The sequence below is a fragment of the Balaenoptera physalus genome (genome assembly GCF_965194825.1).
Source record: "Balaenoptera physalus genome assembly, chromosome: 7".
NCBI classification, from domain to species: domain Eukaryota; kingdom Metazoa; phylum Chordata; class Mammalia; order Artiodactyla; family Balaenopteridae; genus Balaenoptera; species Balaenoptera physalus.
Window position 1 is genome coordinate 110,874,880 of NC_138886.1, and position 19,277 is coordinate 110,894,156.

At 39.1% G+C, this 19,277-nt stretch overlaps 1 protein-coding gene across 2 annotated transcripts in view; it reads right to left on the bottom strand.

Moving 5' to 3' along the window:
* Positions 1 to 19,277, bottom strand: part of EBF2 (EBF transcription factor 2) — a 189,094-nt gene that overhangs the window by 8,973 nt on the left and 160,844 nt on the right. For both annotated transcript variants that reach the window (XM_082468916.1, XM_082468915.1), the window contains exons 11-14: positions 11,438 to 11,526; positions 10,038 to 10,103; positions 9,777 to 9,954; positions 6,953 to 7,138 (exon numbers count right to left, since the gene is read on the bottom strand). In XM_082468916.1, coding sequence (XP_082325042.1) covers positions 6,953 to 7,138; positions 9,777 to 9,954; positions 10,038 to 10,103; positions 11,438 to 11,526 — 519 coding nt within the window. The remainder of the gene's footprint in view (positions 1 to 6,952; positions 7,139 to 9,776; positions 9,955 to 10,037; positions 10,104 to 11,437; positions 11,527 to 19,277) is intronic.

The window sequence follows — 19,277 nt, forward strand, 5'->3', positions numbered from 1 at the left end:
AGTACAAGGTGAATTGAAGGTCCAGTGTTTTGATGTCCTGCGGAAGACTCCATCCCCATTTCCCCCCTCTCCATATAAAGATGATAGACTTTGGGCTGTGTTCACAAATTGCCTATATAAAGCAATCATACAGCGTACCTCCAGTATGATGTCTTTTACAGCCGTACGACAAACCAAAGACTTCAAAAAAAAAAAAAAGAGCTTTATCTAAAAACTTCTTATCCTGAAGTGGTCCTGATTTAAAGGGCAGTGCAGAAGGAAGCATCCAAATACATCTCGGTCTTTCCAAAAGTAATATGAATCAAAAGAAAAAAATGGTGGTATCAATATATACAGAATGAATAAACAAGGTCCTACTGTGTAGCACAGGGAACTACATTCAATATCCTGCGATAAACCATAATGGAAAAGAATATGAAAAAGAATGTATATATATGTATAACTGAGTCACTTTGCTATACAGCAGTAATTAACACAACATTGTAATTCAACTATACGTCAATAAAAAATTAAAAAAGAAAAAATTGGAAAGGAGGAAAAAATCCTTAAAGAGTCTCATGTAATACTTGAAGATGCAAATGAAGAAGAAATCTGGCTAATTCACTATTGTTATGGGAGAGGATACAGGTGTAAGCACTGAGAATGGATCTTATTCATAGTTCTAAGTCAGTCTCCTCTTCTAGCCTTGGTTTTAGCATCAGTGAAATGTGTGTGTGAGAGCAGGGTGGGTGGGCGAGTCCTCTCCTCTCTCTGTAAGGCACAGAATCGGAGGCCAAAGGAAAGCTGAGACTCAGGAGCCCCTGATTCTGACCACCGTCCAATCTCTGCCATACTACGTGATCCATGCGAGCTCCAGAATGGCACCTTGGTCTCTGATTTTGCAATAGCAGAATCCCCCCTCATACACCATGATAGAGGAGGGTTTTTCTAATGTGAATTAGACACACACACACACACTCAGTTCCGTTTATATTCAGCATATGACTCACTTTTACAAATACTTCTTTTCTAGTAACAGATCCAAAAGTAGGCTCATTAGCACGGCCGCCTCTCAGTGGGAAAGGAGTCACTTCAAGCTTCACCAAGTGGCGTAAAAGAATTGTTACAATTCTCTGAATAAGCACAGAGCTGTAACATGCCCATTTAAAATATTTTTAACAGAATTTTTGTAAAATGTCAAATTACATCCAAACTTAAAATTTAATGTGGCTATAATAAAAAGCCTAAAGGAAATTTTAATCTGTGTGTGTCAACAAACATAACTTCTATATTTATCTATTTAAAACAACAACAACACTGTTAGAGCCAGAAAGTTTTGTTAAAAAAATTTTTTTTTAAGGAGGCATTTGTCTTAACAGATATTAAAACTTATGATAAGCCTACACAAATGAAATCAGTGTTATACTAGCATAGAAATAGGCAGACAAGTCCTTGGCGAAAAGGGAGTCCAGAAACAGACCCGAGTATACGTGAGAATTAGAACTTAATAAAGGTGACATTTCAAATTAGTGGGGAAATAAACACATGGGAACAATACGCTAGCCATTTGGAGACAAAATTTAGAGTGCTTCCTCGTGTTAAACACGAAAGTAAATCGAAGTGGATTAAACAGTTATTTGTAAAAACAAAATTATAAAGGAGCTAGTAGAAAAATTAGGAAGTTATGTAATTTACCTAATCCTTTCAACCCCAAAACCTAAACAGAACATCATAAGACATGACAAAAATATTTCTGTAACACATACAGAAAAGGCAAATGACAAATTAGGAAAAATATCTGTCATAATTATTTAGATATATTCAGATTCTCAATAGCTAATAAGTTTTTATAAATTAATCAGAGAACATCCCACTAGAAAAGTGGGCAAGGGAAGTGAAAAGGAATGTCACAGAAGGAAAAATGAAAATGACCAAAAGGCCTTTATAGACCTATAAATGGTCAAACCGATTAGTAATCATATGCAAATTAAAACAGTAATGAGATGTTATTTTTCACTTGCCAAATTGATAAAGATTAAGAAAAAATTAAGAGGGCAGGGAAACAGATACTATTCCTTTTCTAAGGGGAGTACTAACCTCTCTGGAGGGACTTCAATAATATGTATCAAAGTATTTGAAAATGTACATATTTTTAACCCAGTAATTTAATTTCTAGAAATTAATCCCAAGGAGATAATCATAAATGTGCAAAAAATTTAAAAAAATCCAAGGGCTTTTTTATAGTCTTGAAAAACTGGGAAATAAGTGAAGTGACCAGCAATAGGGTAAACTATATTAGGTCCATAAAATGGAACACTATGCAAACATTAAAACTAATATTGGAGAAGAATATTTAATGGCATGGAAAGATACGCCTCCTCAGATGACTAAAGCAGATTACATAATAACGTAGACAATGAGCCCACTTATTTTTTAAAAAATACACAAAGCAAAAGTCTAGCAGGATGTGATACACATCCAAATTTTTAATGACGATATCTGGCTGACAGAATTGTGAAGATTCTTAAATTTCTTTCTCTTACTTGTCTGTATTTTCAAAATTTCCTACAATGAACATGTATTACTTTTGATGTAGCAGAAAGCAGCAAAAGCTGTTAAAAGAAACAAACGGAAAATCTCTATTTCTTTGGGAAAAAATAATATAATCCTGAGCAATAGGCATAATAGCTTTCCTGGATGTTAATGTGCCTCTTTGATCTAAGGCTTAACTGCCTGTAAACAAGGTTGTCTGTTAACTGTTCTGCTAGGAAAAAGCAAAGAGACTGATAAATTTCACAAATTCCTGGGAGAAGCTTGTTGACTGTAGTTAACTTTGCAATGCAAACGCCACTCCTAATATCTGTTCTCCATTCTTAGGACACAGGTCTGCACTGCTGGATTTTATGGAGCCTAGCTTCATATCTGTGACTGAGAATTTTGCCATTTTTCTTCTGCTGTCTTTTTCATTGATCTTATGGCTGAAACCCATTAGCTGTGCATCAGAGCAGATGCCGTAATTTTCAAAATGTATCTATCCATAACTGCAAGGCTATACTTTAAAAGTTAACCATGGTTATCTCTGCATAGAAATAAGGTGTGTCATTTTTCTTTTCTTTTTTACATAGGCGTGCTTTTCAATGCGTCTACAGTGAGAATGTTACAATTGTCATAGGATATTGCTTTTCAAATGCGTCTACAGTGAGAATGTTACAATTGTCATAGGATACTTTTTTTTCCTTTCTGAAGAAAAAGACAATAGAAATACACCAAAATATTAACAAGGTGGTTTTTTACGATGGGAGTGTACTTTCTTTTAAAAACTATTTCCACATGTTCTAAATGTTCTACCATAATCATTTAACACTCTACGACAGAAAATGTCTTGATATTTATTTTTGAAAACATGAAAATACTGAGGCCTGGGACAGACTCTAAGACTATATAACTGAAGTAGGAATCCCTGAAGCCAGGTTGGATTCTGTCTGTGTGCATCTTGTTCCAAACTTTGCATGTGCTTGGTGGCTATTCTACTTTGGAAGAAGTGGTCCCTTGGGTGTTGCAGGCTTGTTGAGTAGAACATCTCTGGGGACACCAGAGTGTACTGTTTTAGGAAAGTTGATCACACATACTTGAAATTGAAAATTTCTCCAGACACCTCTCTCTATGGATAGAGGCCAAAGTAAAGGCAAGCACTTCTAGCCCAGAAATCTCTGTGAACATGGGGAGTTAAGGAAAAACCACTTTTCTTCTTCTAAGGATTGATTGGCTTGCACCGTCCCAGCTGGAACTCACCAGGCACACATCCTCCTTTGCATCAAGCCATTGCATTTGTTGGCACTAAGGGGTCTGTCAGCGTTTCATTATAACCTCCTATTGTCAGGGGTTTAGAATTCAGCCATAAAAACTTGCACTGAGCTGGAACTTGGCACATACTGCTACCGCCAGGAAGTGAAGTTTGTATGTGAAATTGAAAAAACATCTGTTTGGCCATTTTTGAAATGGTGTGAGAGCAAAAACAGTAAAGATGCAGGGTTTTGATACTCTGCACTGGCCGTCATGCAAGTCAACTTGACCGAGAGGTTTGGCTTTATTTCTTTTTAACGTCTCTGGCAAGTGATTGCTCCATGGCATGGCCCGGCCACATCAGACTAGTTTAAAAAATAAAATGAAAAATCAGAGAAGGGTGTTTTCAGACACAAGCAACTGAACTGACGAAATGGTATCCCCCTGAGCTTTTTAATTTTTTTTCATTTTTAAAAATTTTTTGTATTTCCCAGAAAATTTGAGACTTAGCTGGGTAGAAATACAGGTCACGTGCTATTGTAATGAACTCCATGGGGTATTCAGTATTTTTGCAGTAGGGGATTTTATTGTAATAAATGCACTGTTTGGAATTCCATTCCCAGTTTGCAATTCCTTCAGACCATTCCTCAGAAAAGGAAGGTGCAAGGGGTCTCACAGACCCAGTAGGAAACAAGAGGACATTCTCTGCTGTGTTTCCCACTCCCTCTGGGCAGGGCACCTTCCTCTTTCTATTTTGTGTATGCTCTCTTGTTTTAATGGGTGACTTGAAGACAGGGTGTTACTATTTTTCTTGTGGCAGTGAGATTGATCAAGAAAGGATAGTAGTGGAAGGAAGTTGTCACTTGCTGGAGTGGGAAGGGTCCCTTTCTACCGAATGAATTATCTAGTAAGAAACATCAAGCCATCCACACCAGATGGGCAATTTCGTTCATCCATTCACTCTCTCTCTCTCTCTCTTTCTGTCTCTTCACCCACACCCCACCCACCCCTTCCTGTCTTTTTTTCTCTCTCCCTCCCCCATCACCACACTAAACACTATATTGTTATATTAACCATTTTTGATCTACAAAAATGAGAATTTCACATGGTTCAACCATGTATGTATGATTGAACATATGAAATTACACATTTTTGGAAATAAAAAAGAGGTGTTTCATACGGCTCAGCCTAATAATGTGTTATAAAGACACGAAATATTTTTAATATTATTGAATAATTTAAAAACATGATATCCTGAATCTGATGACATATGATCTAGCCACATTTTTACTGTTTATTGGCAATGAACCCTTGAGTAAGTCATTTAATAACCCTTCATGTCTTAGAAGGGAAAATGATGATACTAGTATAATAAATTATATTAATAAATATATAAACATGTAAATTGTATACATGATAAATTATTATGATTATTATATCCATATTATATGGTTGTGAGGATCTGATTGGACTCTATGTGTGAACACGCTTTTTAAGCTCTAAGGTGGAATGTGATTGTAAATTACTCTTACTGTTGTGACCGTTATCATGTGACATTATTTACACAATGGCTCTTTTGCCCTTGTATCACTTGCAGGGGCTATTGAAGATGTGGTCCCTTCTGCACATAGGGTACCCTCTCCACAAGGATGCATGGGAGAAATCTCTCCAAGGTCTCAGCCGCAGAAAAATCAGGTTTCTCTTGAGCGGCTGCTACTACTACTACTACTATTGCTACTAATAATAATGTGTGGACATAAAATTTTATAACAAATAGTGTTTGTCTCTTTGCTTTACCATCTTGTAAGCCTCCGAACCAAATTAATGACTCCCTTGAATAGACCAAACGGCATCCGTACTAACCCTTGGATTCATCTAATTTTCCGATACATATATTTTTCTTTTATCTGTTTCTTATAGTTTCTATTTTACACTTTCATCCTACCCATCTGACTATTAACATTCCCCCAGAACATTTTTGGAACAAGAGAAGGTAAAAACAAGTAAGTAAGTAAATAAATAAATGAAGCAAGCAACAGTTTGTTTTCCTCGGTCCCTCTGATCTCATTGATCTAATTGGCCATCTGACAGGACACCATGAAGGACTCGTGTCTTTGCAGCAACGAGATTTTAGTTGTCCTGGGAGAACCAACCTCTGCTGCTTGGCTACTATATCTTCACCACACTTAGTAGAGCGTTGAGTGTAATGAATTGAACAGATAACCCAGAAGTAACTCCTGGATGTGTGTCCCCAGGGAACCACAGGCCCAGAGGCTGAGAGCAGTGGCCTCCAGACCCTTGGCACCACTTCCCGAGCTGCGGTAGAAATGGCCTTGACTCGCCCTTGTTCCTGGCACGAGGGAACCGCTCTGGGCAGCAGAGCCTTGCAACAAGGTACAGCATTTCAAGGACACTCCACTCAATCACTCAGACTCTCCACGGTGGCTTCTCCCCCAGCCTGGAATATTCCCTAAGTGGCCTCATCTTCTCTGAGGCTCCTGGGCTCACTGTGCAAGGTCCCAGCTTAGCCCCCAAAGCCACCCGAATGAGTTTTCAGAACTTCCTAGAACATCTAGCTTGCTGCTAGCCCACAGATGAGGACTAAGAGCTTCTGTCCCCATATCTTACACTGTCACCGGCAGTCAAGTTCCGTCTCTCTGGAGGTACATAGGGGAGGGGAGAGCCATGTAACAAAGTGAAGAGGGAGATGGTGTGTTACACAGAATAACCCGAAGTCATTAACTCTGCGCCCAGATTCTTGGCCTGCTCCATTCCAGCTGTGTGATCTTGCACAAGTCAGTTAACTGCTGGGTACCTAAACCTCCTTGCCTATACTGACCTCAGAGAATTCCTGTGAAGACCAAATAAAACACTACACCTGAAAGTGCCTAATGAAGAGTATACAGAATGTCAACTGAATTGGAATCTTAATTCCTCGCTCTCATCCACACGAGCCACATCTATTGTTTCCCTGTAAAAAGGGAATCGTTTCACTCCTCTTCTCTCCCTTGAAAGGCTTTGAGTAACCAGATGAGCCCAAGTCCAGTAAAGGAAAAGTACAAAAGGCAGGAAGGACCACTCCTCCGTGAGTCAGTAAGATGTTGGAATGCTACTCTCCCTCAAAAGACTGAAGAGTAAAACCCAGGGATAGAGAGACAGGGAGAGCTGGAGGAATGGACAGGGCACTTACTTCCATAAGGGGAGCCTGTGGGGGAGCCGTTTAGGAATCCTGGAGATCCCGGGACACCCAGGTTGGCCATAGGGACGTTGCTGTAGCCGTTCATACTGTTACTGGAGGTGCTGTAGTTAGACTGCTGAGGGGTGGAGCTGGAAGAGTAGCCCCGCGGAGAGATGCTGCTTGTGTTGCGGATGTATCCTGGATGACAGAGAGAAAGCCCAGGTAAGTGAACCTGTACACACACACACACACACACACGCACACACACGCACACAGCACACACGCACACACACACAGCACACACACACACACACAGAGAAAGCCCAGGTAAGTGAACCTGTATACACACACGCGCACGCACACGCACGCACACACACATGCACACACACACACACACAGAGAAAGCCCAGATAGATGAGCCTGTACACACACACACAGCACACACACACACACAGAGCACACACACGCACACACAGCACACACGCACACATGCACATGCACACACGCACACACACACAGCACACACAGGGAAAGCCCAGGTAAGTGAACCTGTACACACACACACACGCGTGCACACGCACACACAGCACACACATGCATACACACACCCACAAAGCCCAGATAGATGAACCTGTACACACACAGCGCACACACACACACAGCACACACACAGAGAGAAAGCCCAGATAGATGAACCTGTACACACACAGCACACACACACACACAGAGCACACACACGCACACACACAGAGCACACACACACACACCACACACACAGGGAGAAAGCCCAGGTAAATGAACCTGTACACACACACACACACACACACACACGCACACAGCACAGACCAAATATGGTAGCATAGGTCCACATGGCCCCCGGTCTATAGAATTCCAAGTTGACTGTGGGCTCTAGTGGAAAAGTCTGCAGTTTGTCTTCAAACTTTTTATACCTTCCCGTCTCTTCCCCATCTCACACAAAACCATATCCCTGTAATTCCCCCCTTCCTCCTCTTTCCCGTTGGCAGTCAACATCTCCAACTCACACCAAGGAGTGAATGACTAACGGCAGTGTGCCAGTGACATCTCCCAAATCCTATTTCATGTAACGCTAGAGCCCTCTGAGACACTGATGGGTATCACTGAGAAAAGCATTCTGTGGTCAAATAAAGCTTGGCAGATGGTGCGTACCGTAACATATTGAAGATTCGTATATGAAGGGCCCGGAGAATAAATAAACCGGTTTAACTTTGCTAACCTAGTGTTTCCCAAATTTAACATAATATAGCATCTTTTCTGGGTGTGACGGGGAAAAGGCATCCTAATAACATTTGAAGAGGCACTAGCACTCTGAAGATCACAGCTATAGATGTTGGAAGTTGTTACCATGCCCTGCTGTGTGGGGTGGGCAACATTTTCATTTAAAATGCATTGATAAGTTCATCTAAATGGGCTGTTCTTTCGAAATAATGCCATTTGCAGCAACATGGATAAAACCAGAGCTTATCATACTAAGTGAAGTAAGTTGGAAAGAGAAAGACAAATACCATATGATATCACTTACATGTGGAATCTAAAATATGGCACAAATGAACCAATCTGGGAAACAGAAAGAGACTCACAGACATAGAGAACAGACTTGTGGTTACCAAGGTGGAGGGGAGGTAGGGGAAAGGATGGATTGGGAGTTTGGGGATAATAGGCGCAAACTGTTACATTTAGAATGGATAAACAACAAGGTCCTACTGTATAGCACAGGGAACTATGTCCAATCTCCTGGGATAAACCATAATGGAAAAGAATATAAAAAAGAATGTACATATGTGTATAACGGAGTCATTTTTCTGTACAGCAGAAATCAATGCAACATTGTAAATTTTAAAAAATAAGTTAAAAAAATAAATAAATGGGCTGTTCTTTGACCAAAGACTTGGGAGCATCAGCAATCGAATGCACGGAGATCCAATCCAGAGGGATGAGTCCTCCCCATACTGCTGAAACCCCAGCACAGAGACCTCGCCTAATCTATCCTGAAATAACCCACATAGGATAACTGTCTCTAAAGCTATTTAAGAAATGACCCACATTTAGGGGAAAAAAAAAAAGGTAATAATATGTCCCACCCATATTTCTGTAAGAAGAACTCACCCTGAGCGTGAGACTGAGGAATTCCCTTGCAGTGGATGAGAAAATTAGAAATAAAACTATCCCAAGGTTAGGTACATCAGCAGAAACATTTACTCCTTTTTAAAAATGATTTGTGATAAATTTAGCACCTTAATGAAAACCTCAATGACAAAAACCTTTACTCAATATGCTTTACATGTAAAAGCACAGTTAACTGTGTTGCTGTATTTATATATTTGTATACATTTGCATATATATATATATATATATATATATGAGATAATCCACAAATAGAAGTTACCAAACAAATCTAAGCCATTCACCCTTGGCACTAGGAATTTGGGAGTAAGTAACAATAATGGCAATAACTCAGCTTCTTTCCCTTATTCAGTTTGATGATCACAATAGCAGAAGTGTAGATTTTATTCAAATAATACCTGTAAATCTAGTTTTAGTAAGCCTAAACTCTTCTAAATTCACAATACTTAATCTTATTCTTAAATGCTTCCAGTTAAAGGATTCTGCCAGGTAGCTAAAGAGCTCAAAGTCTTAACAATACACCTAATGTTGAGATAATCCAATGATTGCATTGCTTATCTGGGACACACTCTTTTGATGGCATAAGAATCAAGCTTTAACTCCTTCCACTCCAGCAGAACCAACCTTTTAAATGTATAAGATGTTTGACTTTTGACTCTGAGAAAGGTAGTACCTTGATTATTTCCCTGTGTTGACTCTGAGATGCTGACCCCAAGCTGGCCGCCGTAAGAATTGATGCCCATCATGCCACTGTGAGCTGGAGAGCTGGAGAGAGCTGGGATCTGGCTGGGATTCCTGGGGACACTGTACAGGGCTTCAGCAATGTCTGCGGCGCGCTTCAAAATGATGTCCTACAAAGTGGCAGTTTGAGGTGAATGTTTTTATCGAGCAATAAAAGTTAAACTCAAGAGAGTGCAAAATGCGAGCACCTAACCTGGTTATTGTGTGGTGTCCCATAGAGCGCCTCCACCAGATCTGCAGCTCTTTTCAACAGCATTTCCTAGAAAAAGAAAAGAAAGGGTGGAATATATGCAAAGGTAAAACCCAAAATGGCCAACACAAATGAAAATTACGTATAAAAATCGAAAGTCCAGGCATCCCCCTAAAGTGTAAGTAACTAGCCAAGAGGTCCTATATTTGGTTTGACAGGTAGAATATAATCACACATATGAATCCCCCTATAAATGCGTATCTATGTGAAATACTTCTCGATAAAAGGGCTCCATAAATAGCTTGGCTACCAAAACAAAACACAACCAAATTAAGGGTAGAGTTGGCTAAAATTAATAACATCATGGGAGTTCCATTAAAAACTACTTACAGACCATTCCATTAAAAAAATCCGTTATTCTAATTAACCAAATAGTCTCAAAATGATTGATTGACCTGAGTTTAGCTGCTTGCCAAGGAGTTGTCCAGAGTACTGAAATTATCTTGGCAATGCCTTCTGCAAAATTTTACTCTAATAAAGATGAATTCTTTCAGTAATATTTCCCCCTGTTCACTTTAACCAGAAAGAATTAGTAATCAGTAATCCCTTTCCTCTCATTTTGTCTTTTCCACCTTCTGTTTTTAACAGCCTTTTAAATTGCTATTAACCTACTTTCCAGATATCATCTAATTTAATGGTGGGGCTGGGGATTTTTCCAAGAGGAAAATAAAGGTGCGATGCAGAAGCAACTGCAGTACTTGAATTTCACTCACACTACAGAAAAGAGAACATGGCATTTTATAATGTATGTGCTTAAAATGTAAATAAAAATGTTAAAATTTCATAATTTCTCATTAATTAATACCTAATAAATTGATGTATTTTTAAATAAAGCTAAAATAATGGGCCAGATTCGCTATATAATTTTTGTGAGCAAGTTCATTTGAAAGGGATACATTTCATAGAAATTATATATGGATGTGTTTTTCACTTCCTTAAATATCTGTGTACATACTAGGCCTTCAGTGAATACTTGATTGTGGATTAGTATGTCCCTGTAATTACGGGTAAACAAAATTACGTTTAAATACAAAGGAATGGGAACTTATACTTTTAAGCAATTATACAATTATTTATTTTCATAAAGTTGGCAATGTTTTATAAGCTGAATAATTGTAGGGTGTTTGTTTTATAGGCCCAAATTTTCAGATTTCATATTTCCTCAGAGATTGATCATAACATATTTCACAGTTAGTAGATATTTTATGCGCATCTTGTGTCTCCAGCTTAGCCAAATTTCAATGCGTAATTTAATTGTAAAGAGACTTAAGTCGCTAGATTTATCTAAGTTTGCTGAAATTCTCCAAGAAGGTTTTCACATGTCATTTTCCAAAGCATTTTACCTTAGCTAATCTCTCAGGATCTCCAGGATGCCTTGGGATGACTTTCTGTAGTCTCTGAAAGCCATAGTCTATGGTGGGTTCATTTAATGCTGAAAAACAAAAGTCTTCTTTTTGAGTATATAAACTGGCCATAAAGCAAAGCTTCTAATTAAGTCTGCCATGGGTAATAGAAAGGTCTCCAAATTTCAGGATTATTATAATTATTTTATCATTTCTGCCTTAAGTACACACACTTACCATTCTCTGCTCACTCTCAAATAAGCAGAAACATTACACAATCAACCATATCCCATCCCAGTTTCTTACGCAGACGACAAAGTACCTTTACATGCTTTTCCCTTCTTCCTTCTCTGCCTTCTTCCCCAATATACCTTCATCATCTAGTAATTCTTCTCCTAAACATCACTTTTTCTTAATTATGCTCTTAAATATTTACGTTCATACATACATAAACCTTCTGTGAGTTTATTCTCATAAAACCCTCTTCTTATGCATAATACACTTTCAGAATTTTCAATTATGTTTTGTTACACATACGTTCACTTCATGTCAGTCTCCACCAGATACTGCCAAGTTCCATAGGAGCAGAATTCACACCTATTTTGTCTTGCCACTGTGTTCTCATTGTTGGAGACAGAGCCTGGCACATAATAGGCACTTAGTGTCAGCAATTGTAAAATGAATGAGTGGGGGAATGAATGAATGAAGGAAGGACCTATTTTGGCATTTCTACTGTGCTAAAGAGTTTTGGGGGTTGATTCCTTTATCCTTTGTCCTTCTTTCCTCTCCTCCTTTACTTTTTAAAAAATGTGTTGCTTATATTTTATGGTTTTAAAATTAATACACGATCAAAGTAAAGAAAAAAGATATAAAGGATAAAATAATAATCAACTGCACTCCCATTAGGCAGCAGTAAACACAGGAGGGTGTATTTCCTTTTTAATCTTACTTTTTGCATATGTTTTATGAATATTTGTTTCTTTTATTTGAACTCTCAAAGCAACACCTTTTATTTAAAGAAATTATTAAAATTTTTAAATATAGAAGCAAAAATATAATCATCCATAATCTCACCATTTTAGAGATGATCTGGGTTAACATTTTTGCTTATATCCTCCAAGATTTAAACACACACACATACTTAAAATTATTCAGAGCATACTATTCACACCATTACATAACCTACTTTTTATCCACTTAACAATATATCAAATTTTTCCCCAGGTTATTAAATATTCTTTTATAACATTATTTAAAATTCCTGCATATTTTTCCATGACATGGTCTATAATTTATTTAAATGGCTTCCTAATGTTTGGCATTTAACGTGGTCCTAATTTCTCACTATTATGAAAATCAGAGCAAAAATTATCCTTTGTGCATAACTTTAATTATTTCAATTGGAAAATTCTAAGAATTAGAATTACCGGAGCAAAAATTATGATTTATATTTAAGGCCTTTCACACATACTGTCAAACCACTCCTCAGAAGAACATATAAATTTATATTCCCTCCAGCAAGGCATGTGGTCATTTTAACTTACATTTCTTTATTCATCAGCGAGGTTGATGTCTTTTTCTTATACTTGCTGATCATTTTAATTTTTTCTTTTATGAACTGCTTATAGTACTTTCTGCACTCTTTTCTATTGAGAATTAGGCCTTCTTTTTTTACTTGTAAAAACACTTTACATATTAATACTTTTAACACTCTGTCACCATGTTACAACATTATGTCCAAATTTGTCCTTAGGTATTACAGGTAGAAAGACCATCCCAACTCCAAGATCTGGCAAGTACACATTCACACACACACACACACACACACACACACACACGGTGGGGGCGTGTGGCATATACATACATATACATATACGAATTCTTTACGTCCACCAGTAAAATGTGTACTGTTCATCGTACAGGTAATAAGTTTTTTGGTTTTCATTTTTTGCTATGCATGTCACTTTTTGTTGATTTTATTGTGAATATGATTACTCCCTCATCACATTTTCTAAGAGTTTTACTAGCGCCTAGAAACACTTTGGTTTTTATGTGTCTGCACAGACAATGTGTGTGAGGGTAGTGTGTGATAGTGTATGCTATAGTCATTAAGAGAATCAGCTTTAGAGTCAAGTAGATCTTGGGTTTAAATTCCAGCTCCGCCATTAACTTCTGTGAGCTTCTGTTTAAAATCCATCTCATGGGTTTGCTGTCAAAATTAAATGAAACAATGTCTAGCATGCCCCCAGCACAGTTCTTTGCAGGTAAAAGATCTTAACCAATAGCAGTTGTCTCTTATTTTGTAACCAAACCCCTGACAGATGTACTTATTTTTTCTGTTCATTCTTAGGCTTCTACATTCAGAGCATCCATATGTGATGATCATTTTGTCTGCTTTTGATAAGTATTTTAATTCCATTTAGTTCTCTGAATCCCATTCTTGTATTGGCTAAAACTTCCCAAAAAGTGTCTGGAAAGAGGATGATAGTGGATATTCTTGCTTTTTTTTCCTTTAAAGTGGGAATAACACTAACACTTCAGCACCAACTGTGATGTTGGCTATTTGAGATAGATATTAGTTATCATGCTTTGATAAGGGCTTTTATCAGGACTTCTTAGAATTTTAGGAAATTATAGTCATATGAATTTTCTCCCTGGACCAATTTAAATTGTATTTTAGAGTAGATTTCTCAATATTTCACAATTAAACCTTGACTCATGGATGTGGTATATCATTTGCTTAGTATATTTCTGAATACAATTTGTTAATGTTTTCTTATGATTGCTGGTGGGAGGATGAAATCAATTACATTACTGAGACTAGTGCCTGGCACATTTTGAGCCCTCAACAAGCGTCTGTTACTATTATTGTTGCTGGGGATCTGTGTGCCCATGTTAATAACTGGGACAGTGTGCATGGTGTTGTCGGCTTCTGAATTTTTATTTTATACCAGCTTTGAAAAAATAAATTGAGAAGCTTTCTATATTTTATCCTACATACTATAAAACTTATATTGCATGGATAGTATCTCTTGACTCAAAGTTTGAAAGAACCCCAGTGAAACTGCTCTTGTCAAAGTCACCAATAACATCTTAGCCAAACCAAGAGGAAAATTTCCATTCTTATCTTAAACTCAAGTTAGCATTTGACACTGGAAAAACTCTCCTGCTGGAAATACTCCCACTCACTGGCTTTCTTGAATGCACACTACCCTGTTTCACCCCTGCCGCTCCACTCGGGCAACCTCAACCTACTTTGAGGACTGCTCTTCCTCTGTCCATCTGATGCTTCTTGTTGCCAAGGCGGTCTTCTGCTTGCCTATACGTTCTTCCTCAACAGCCTCCTCAGTGCCCCCAGGATTCCCATGTCAGGCTACATACTATCACAAAGCTTTATTTCCAGCTCAGATAGCTTGCCCAAGATTCAGCCTTATTTATCCAAGAATTGGCTGGAAATGTCCACCTGGATGGCCCGTAGACTCCTCCCATTCAAGATTCCCCAACCTCGTGCTACTCACACTGAATAGCCATGAGCCATCAAGAAATCATGCATTTCATTAAGATTTTAAATGTTTTAGCATAGAGTCTAATATAGTATTTGTTTAAAATTTCTAACCTCCTATTTATGACTCTCCACACAGTCCCTCACCCCGCACCAACTTTGTTACAACATTCTGAATAGTTCTGTTTCTAATTTCGTCTTCCTTTAGTTCCAAAGAGAATATCCTAAAATTTCTAGGTGATTGACTATTAAACTCTTAATTATTTATTCTAATTAATTGCACTGGATTCAAATAGGTGGCCTGCAGAATATCTGCCTTTTGAAATTTATTAAGTTTTTTGTGAATTCATATTAGTCTTGTCTGTGTTCCACGGGAAATGCTTTCAATGTATTATTTAATCTATCTTTTTGATCATGTTATTTAACATCTTTTATACATAATTGCTACTATAAATTTATCCTTCCACATGTTCCTTGTACGTCTAATAGGTTTTTAATGTATATGTTTTTCTCTAGTGATTAGGAAGATGCACATCCTATTTTAATTTAAAATAGTCCCTCTGGCTTTCTATAAAAGTATTTTATTTTTCCTAATTGTTTGAGTCTATGGAGCCCCTCCACATATAAAAAAAACTGTTGCTTACCCTTCATTTCCCCACCTCATTCTCTGTACTTCTACATTTTTGGTGATGGTTCATCCTCTTCAGCTAATATTCCTATTATTAGATTTTCTATGATCTGTCCCTTTAAGACATTAATTTTCATGTTTATGTTAAGCTCTGTCATCGTATTAACAATAATTCAGATACTATATGTTTAACCGCTTTTTCTGCTGACCAGTGGTCCTGGGGTACCATCACTTTTCCATTCTTGCATTCCTCACTGATTCAGTTCTCCAGCAGTCAGGTTACCTCAGTAGGAATAAGAACTGATTTCTGTCGGGGCCCTTGAAATAAGAGAATGTCTTTCTGTTTTCCTCACATATTAATGACAACTTCTCTGGACATGGAATTGTTGAGTGTACTCTTTCCATTCAAGATCTAGTTTCTGCTGTGTCACTTGTTCTCACTCTGGGGGAGGGATCTGGGAGGTTTTGTCAGGGTTTCCACCATTATTTCCTGGCCCGGCTCTTCTTTTCCCACGAGCGGAATGTCACACATCCTCCAACACAACCCCTTCTGCACACATCAGCACAATGGCACAAAATTTCTGGCATATTGATGAGACCAGCCTAGCTTCACGCACGAATACCACATTTCCCTTATTTTTATGTTTTCTTGAAAATATTCTCCAGTATATCCTGGGGATGGGGGCCGATTAAACACTTGTACTCAGATTACCATCTTACCCAGAAACACATGTAAGAATAGCTGTGTGTATAATTGGAATCATTCCGTAAACTGTTTTTTTTTTTTCTCCACTTAGCACTATAATGTCAGCAATTTCTGAAGACTTTTTCTTTAATAGTAGGATTTTTAGTGGCTATAATACTCAATAATGAAAATTGTTACGATCTCTGTTAGAATGAAGGTTTTACTATGTTACAGGCATTATGCTAACGCCTTTTACATATATTAGCTCATTCAATCCTCATTACAACCCTAAGACATGGATTTTATCCCCATTTTAAATGAAGCTCCAGGCAGTAAAGGTGGGATCTGTACCCTGGACTCTATAATTTCAAGGCCTGTGCTACCTTCACCTTTTCTGCTGTAGAACCAGATATGTCATTCCAAGCCCCCGCTAGATATGCCAGCAGCCCCCGGGGCCAAAGGCTACCCCTCTGTCCTTCGCTACTGGACTGGAGTTGGCCAAGGGCAGAGTGTTGAAAGTAGCCATGCTACCCTCTGCTTCCACTCACCCACTCCCTGCACCCCCTTCCACCCCTCCCCAGGCTCCCTCTGCAGCTTCTAGCAAAGGGCAGATCAGAGAGTGCAGCCCTGTCCAGAACACTGAGGGTGAGAGAAGCCCCATTTGGTATCCATCAGCAAACACAGACAGCGTCCCAGCGCTGCGGGGTGAGCAGACTTAGTGACAAAATGGTCTAAATCAATCATAGCCTCGTCTTTTTTCAAATATGCACCATTTCATTACCTAAGATGCTGATTTTCTTACATGGAGAAAACGGAAATTTTAAATACGGGTATACTCCCACTGTGCTGAGCCCAAAGTAAGGGGATATCCCATAAGGCAGAGAATCTAGCCACCCTCCCCAAGGTCCCCGCTGTCTCCATGACTGTTCTTGTCCCTTCTCTTCCGTCTGCATGGGTAACAGGTTCTCGCTCCCTCTCACTAGAGCTCTGGCGGTCCACCCTCAGCCGCCACTAACCTTACTCCCGGGGCCTTCCTGCTGCCCACAAAGGAGTCTGCTAAAGCTGTGCTCCCATCGGCACACCTGATGCTTTCTCTCTCATAGACTTTATCACACGGTTGTACCCACTGTTGTCCCTGTGAGGTGAAAACCCCCAGGACACAAGGGTGATGTCTGGTTCATCTTGTCTGCCCTCCCCTCCTCGCTCCCCGCCTAAGTCAGAAACAGCAGACTCTCCTGACCACACTGGGTTAGCAATTCACGTTTTAAACTGAATAAGCAAAGCAGACATAATCATCTATTTCTCATGTTGAGTGTCTTCTGGAGGCCCCTGCCAAACTTCACAGGCATAACCTGTGGGTGGGTTCTGTGTGTATCCAAGATGAGAAAGACAGTGACACACACCGTCGTGTATATCCGTATGGACAGGGAATAATCACACGGATGTGCTTGTGAACACACACACACACACACACCATGCCACTTAAATGCAATTGTGAAGTAAAAATCATGAAGTCCAAACCGTTTACTCAACACCAAACTGTAAGAGGAAAACTCAGTCAGTCCCTCAAGGGTTCAGCCTTCACAACATCAGGATTGCATTGGACAGCTTTTACTCTGGTTCCAAACTCACGTCGCATCAGACCAGTTGTTTGGCCTCCTATCGCTTCAGCCTCACCTTGAGTCCCAACTTCCCCCCTCCCCCCTCCCTGGGTGTTCTCTGACTTTTGAGGCCTGGTGTGAGCCAAGTAAACCTCAATTAGCTAATGAGGTGCCCGAGACCAGCACCAAGACTGTCTCTAAGGGCCAACCAGATCATTAACTGCCATCATCAGTGTGAATTTACAGCCTCTGCTACCACATGGAGTGCGGGGATGGTGTGAAGTCCTGCCAACCCCTTGGCTGACGGGGACATAAGAGAAATGCTGGCAAGGCAAAAACACAGTAAATTAAAAATATGCTTCAGTGTATAGGCTCTATTTATCTATGTCTTTCTTTAGTAACATAACATTAAGGTAAAAGGTCATATCCCCACTGAAATATAATTTATATTTACCTTTTATTAAATAATTATGGCATGGCATGAAGTTAAATATTACAGAAGCTAATCAAGGGGGAATTCAATAGAGAAAACTCAGACATGAGAATTTCGCCTTTGCTATACATAGAATGTCTTAATCCTCCACTGGGAGTCATTCGGGTTTGCTTAAGGAGTTTAATAATACACATTTCAACTGCCACAGAATCTAAATCCCATTTGGATCAGCCTTGGAAAAACTTTCATCAATACCTTGAGATTTCATAATATTTCTCCTGAGAGCTTGGATCTTACGTGTCATTTCTTATTTTGATTGCAGGGATAATATATGAGGTTACTTAACATATCTCGGACCCAACGACTAGATATAAACCATAAGTGATGTGTGAAGGGTTCCTTTTGTAAGTAAATAGTATTTAACTAAAAATATCTACTGGGAACCACTCATTTAAAAAAAAGCTGGCTGTTGCTCAATATTAATTTTCCCAAAGGGTTGGTGAGATGGATAAATTCTATATGATTGTTTTTCCTTAAGTGGAGTCACAGAGAGAAGATCATGCTTCCTCCAGCTTATGCCTCTACTTCTGTTTCCCAGAAATAGAGGGGACACTGGCTAACATGGAAAGGGCACTCCCGGTGAGAGTTCTGGTCAACCCTCAACAAAGACAGTGTTGACTTTGCAGGTAGGTGGTCATTTCTGCCACTGACCAACAGAAGTACTTATCACAAAGGTGGCAATATCAAGGGCGGATTGAGCTCCTTTACAGAAATTTGAGAGGAGACCAAGAAGATGATGGGGTGAGGGAGATCTGAGTGTTCTGTCAGGCTGCCACTCTGGGATGTTGGCCTGGGTTGCAGCTTTCCTCACTAGTAAGTCTTCAGTTGGAGCCTAGGACATTGCGGAGTCTATGGATGGCCATCAAGAGGCCGACAGAAGTCTAGAAAGTCTGAGCCTAGTTGTGTGTCTGCAGCTATGTGCGTTTATCCG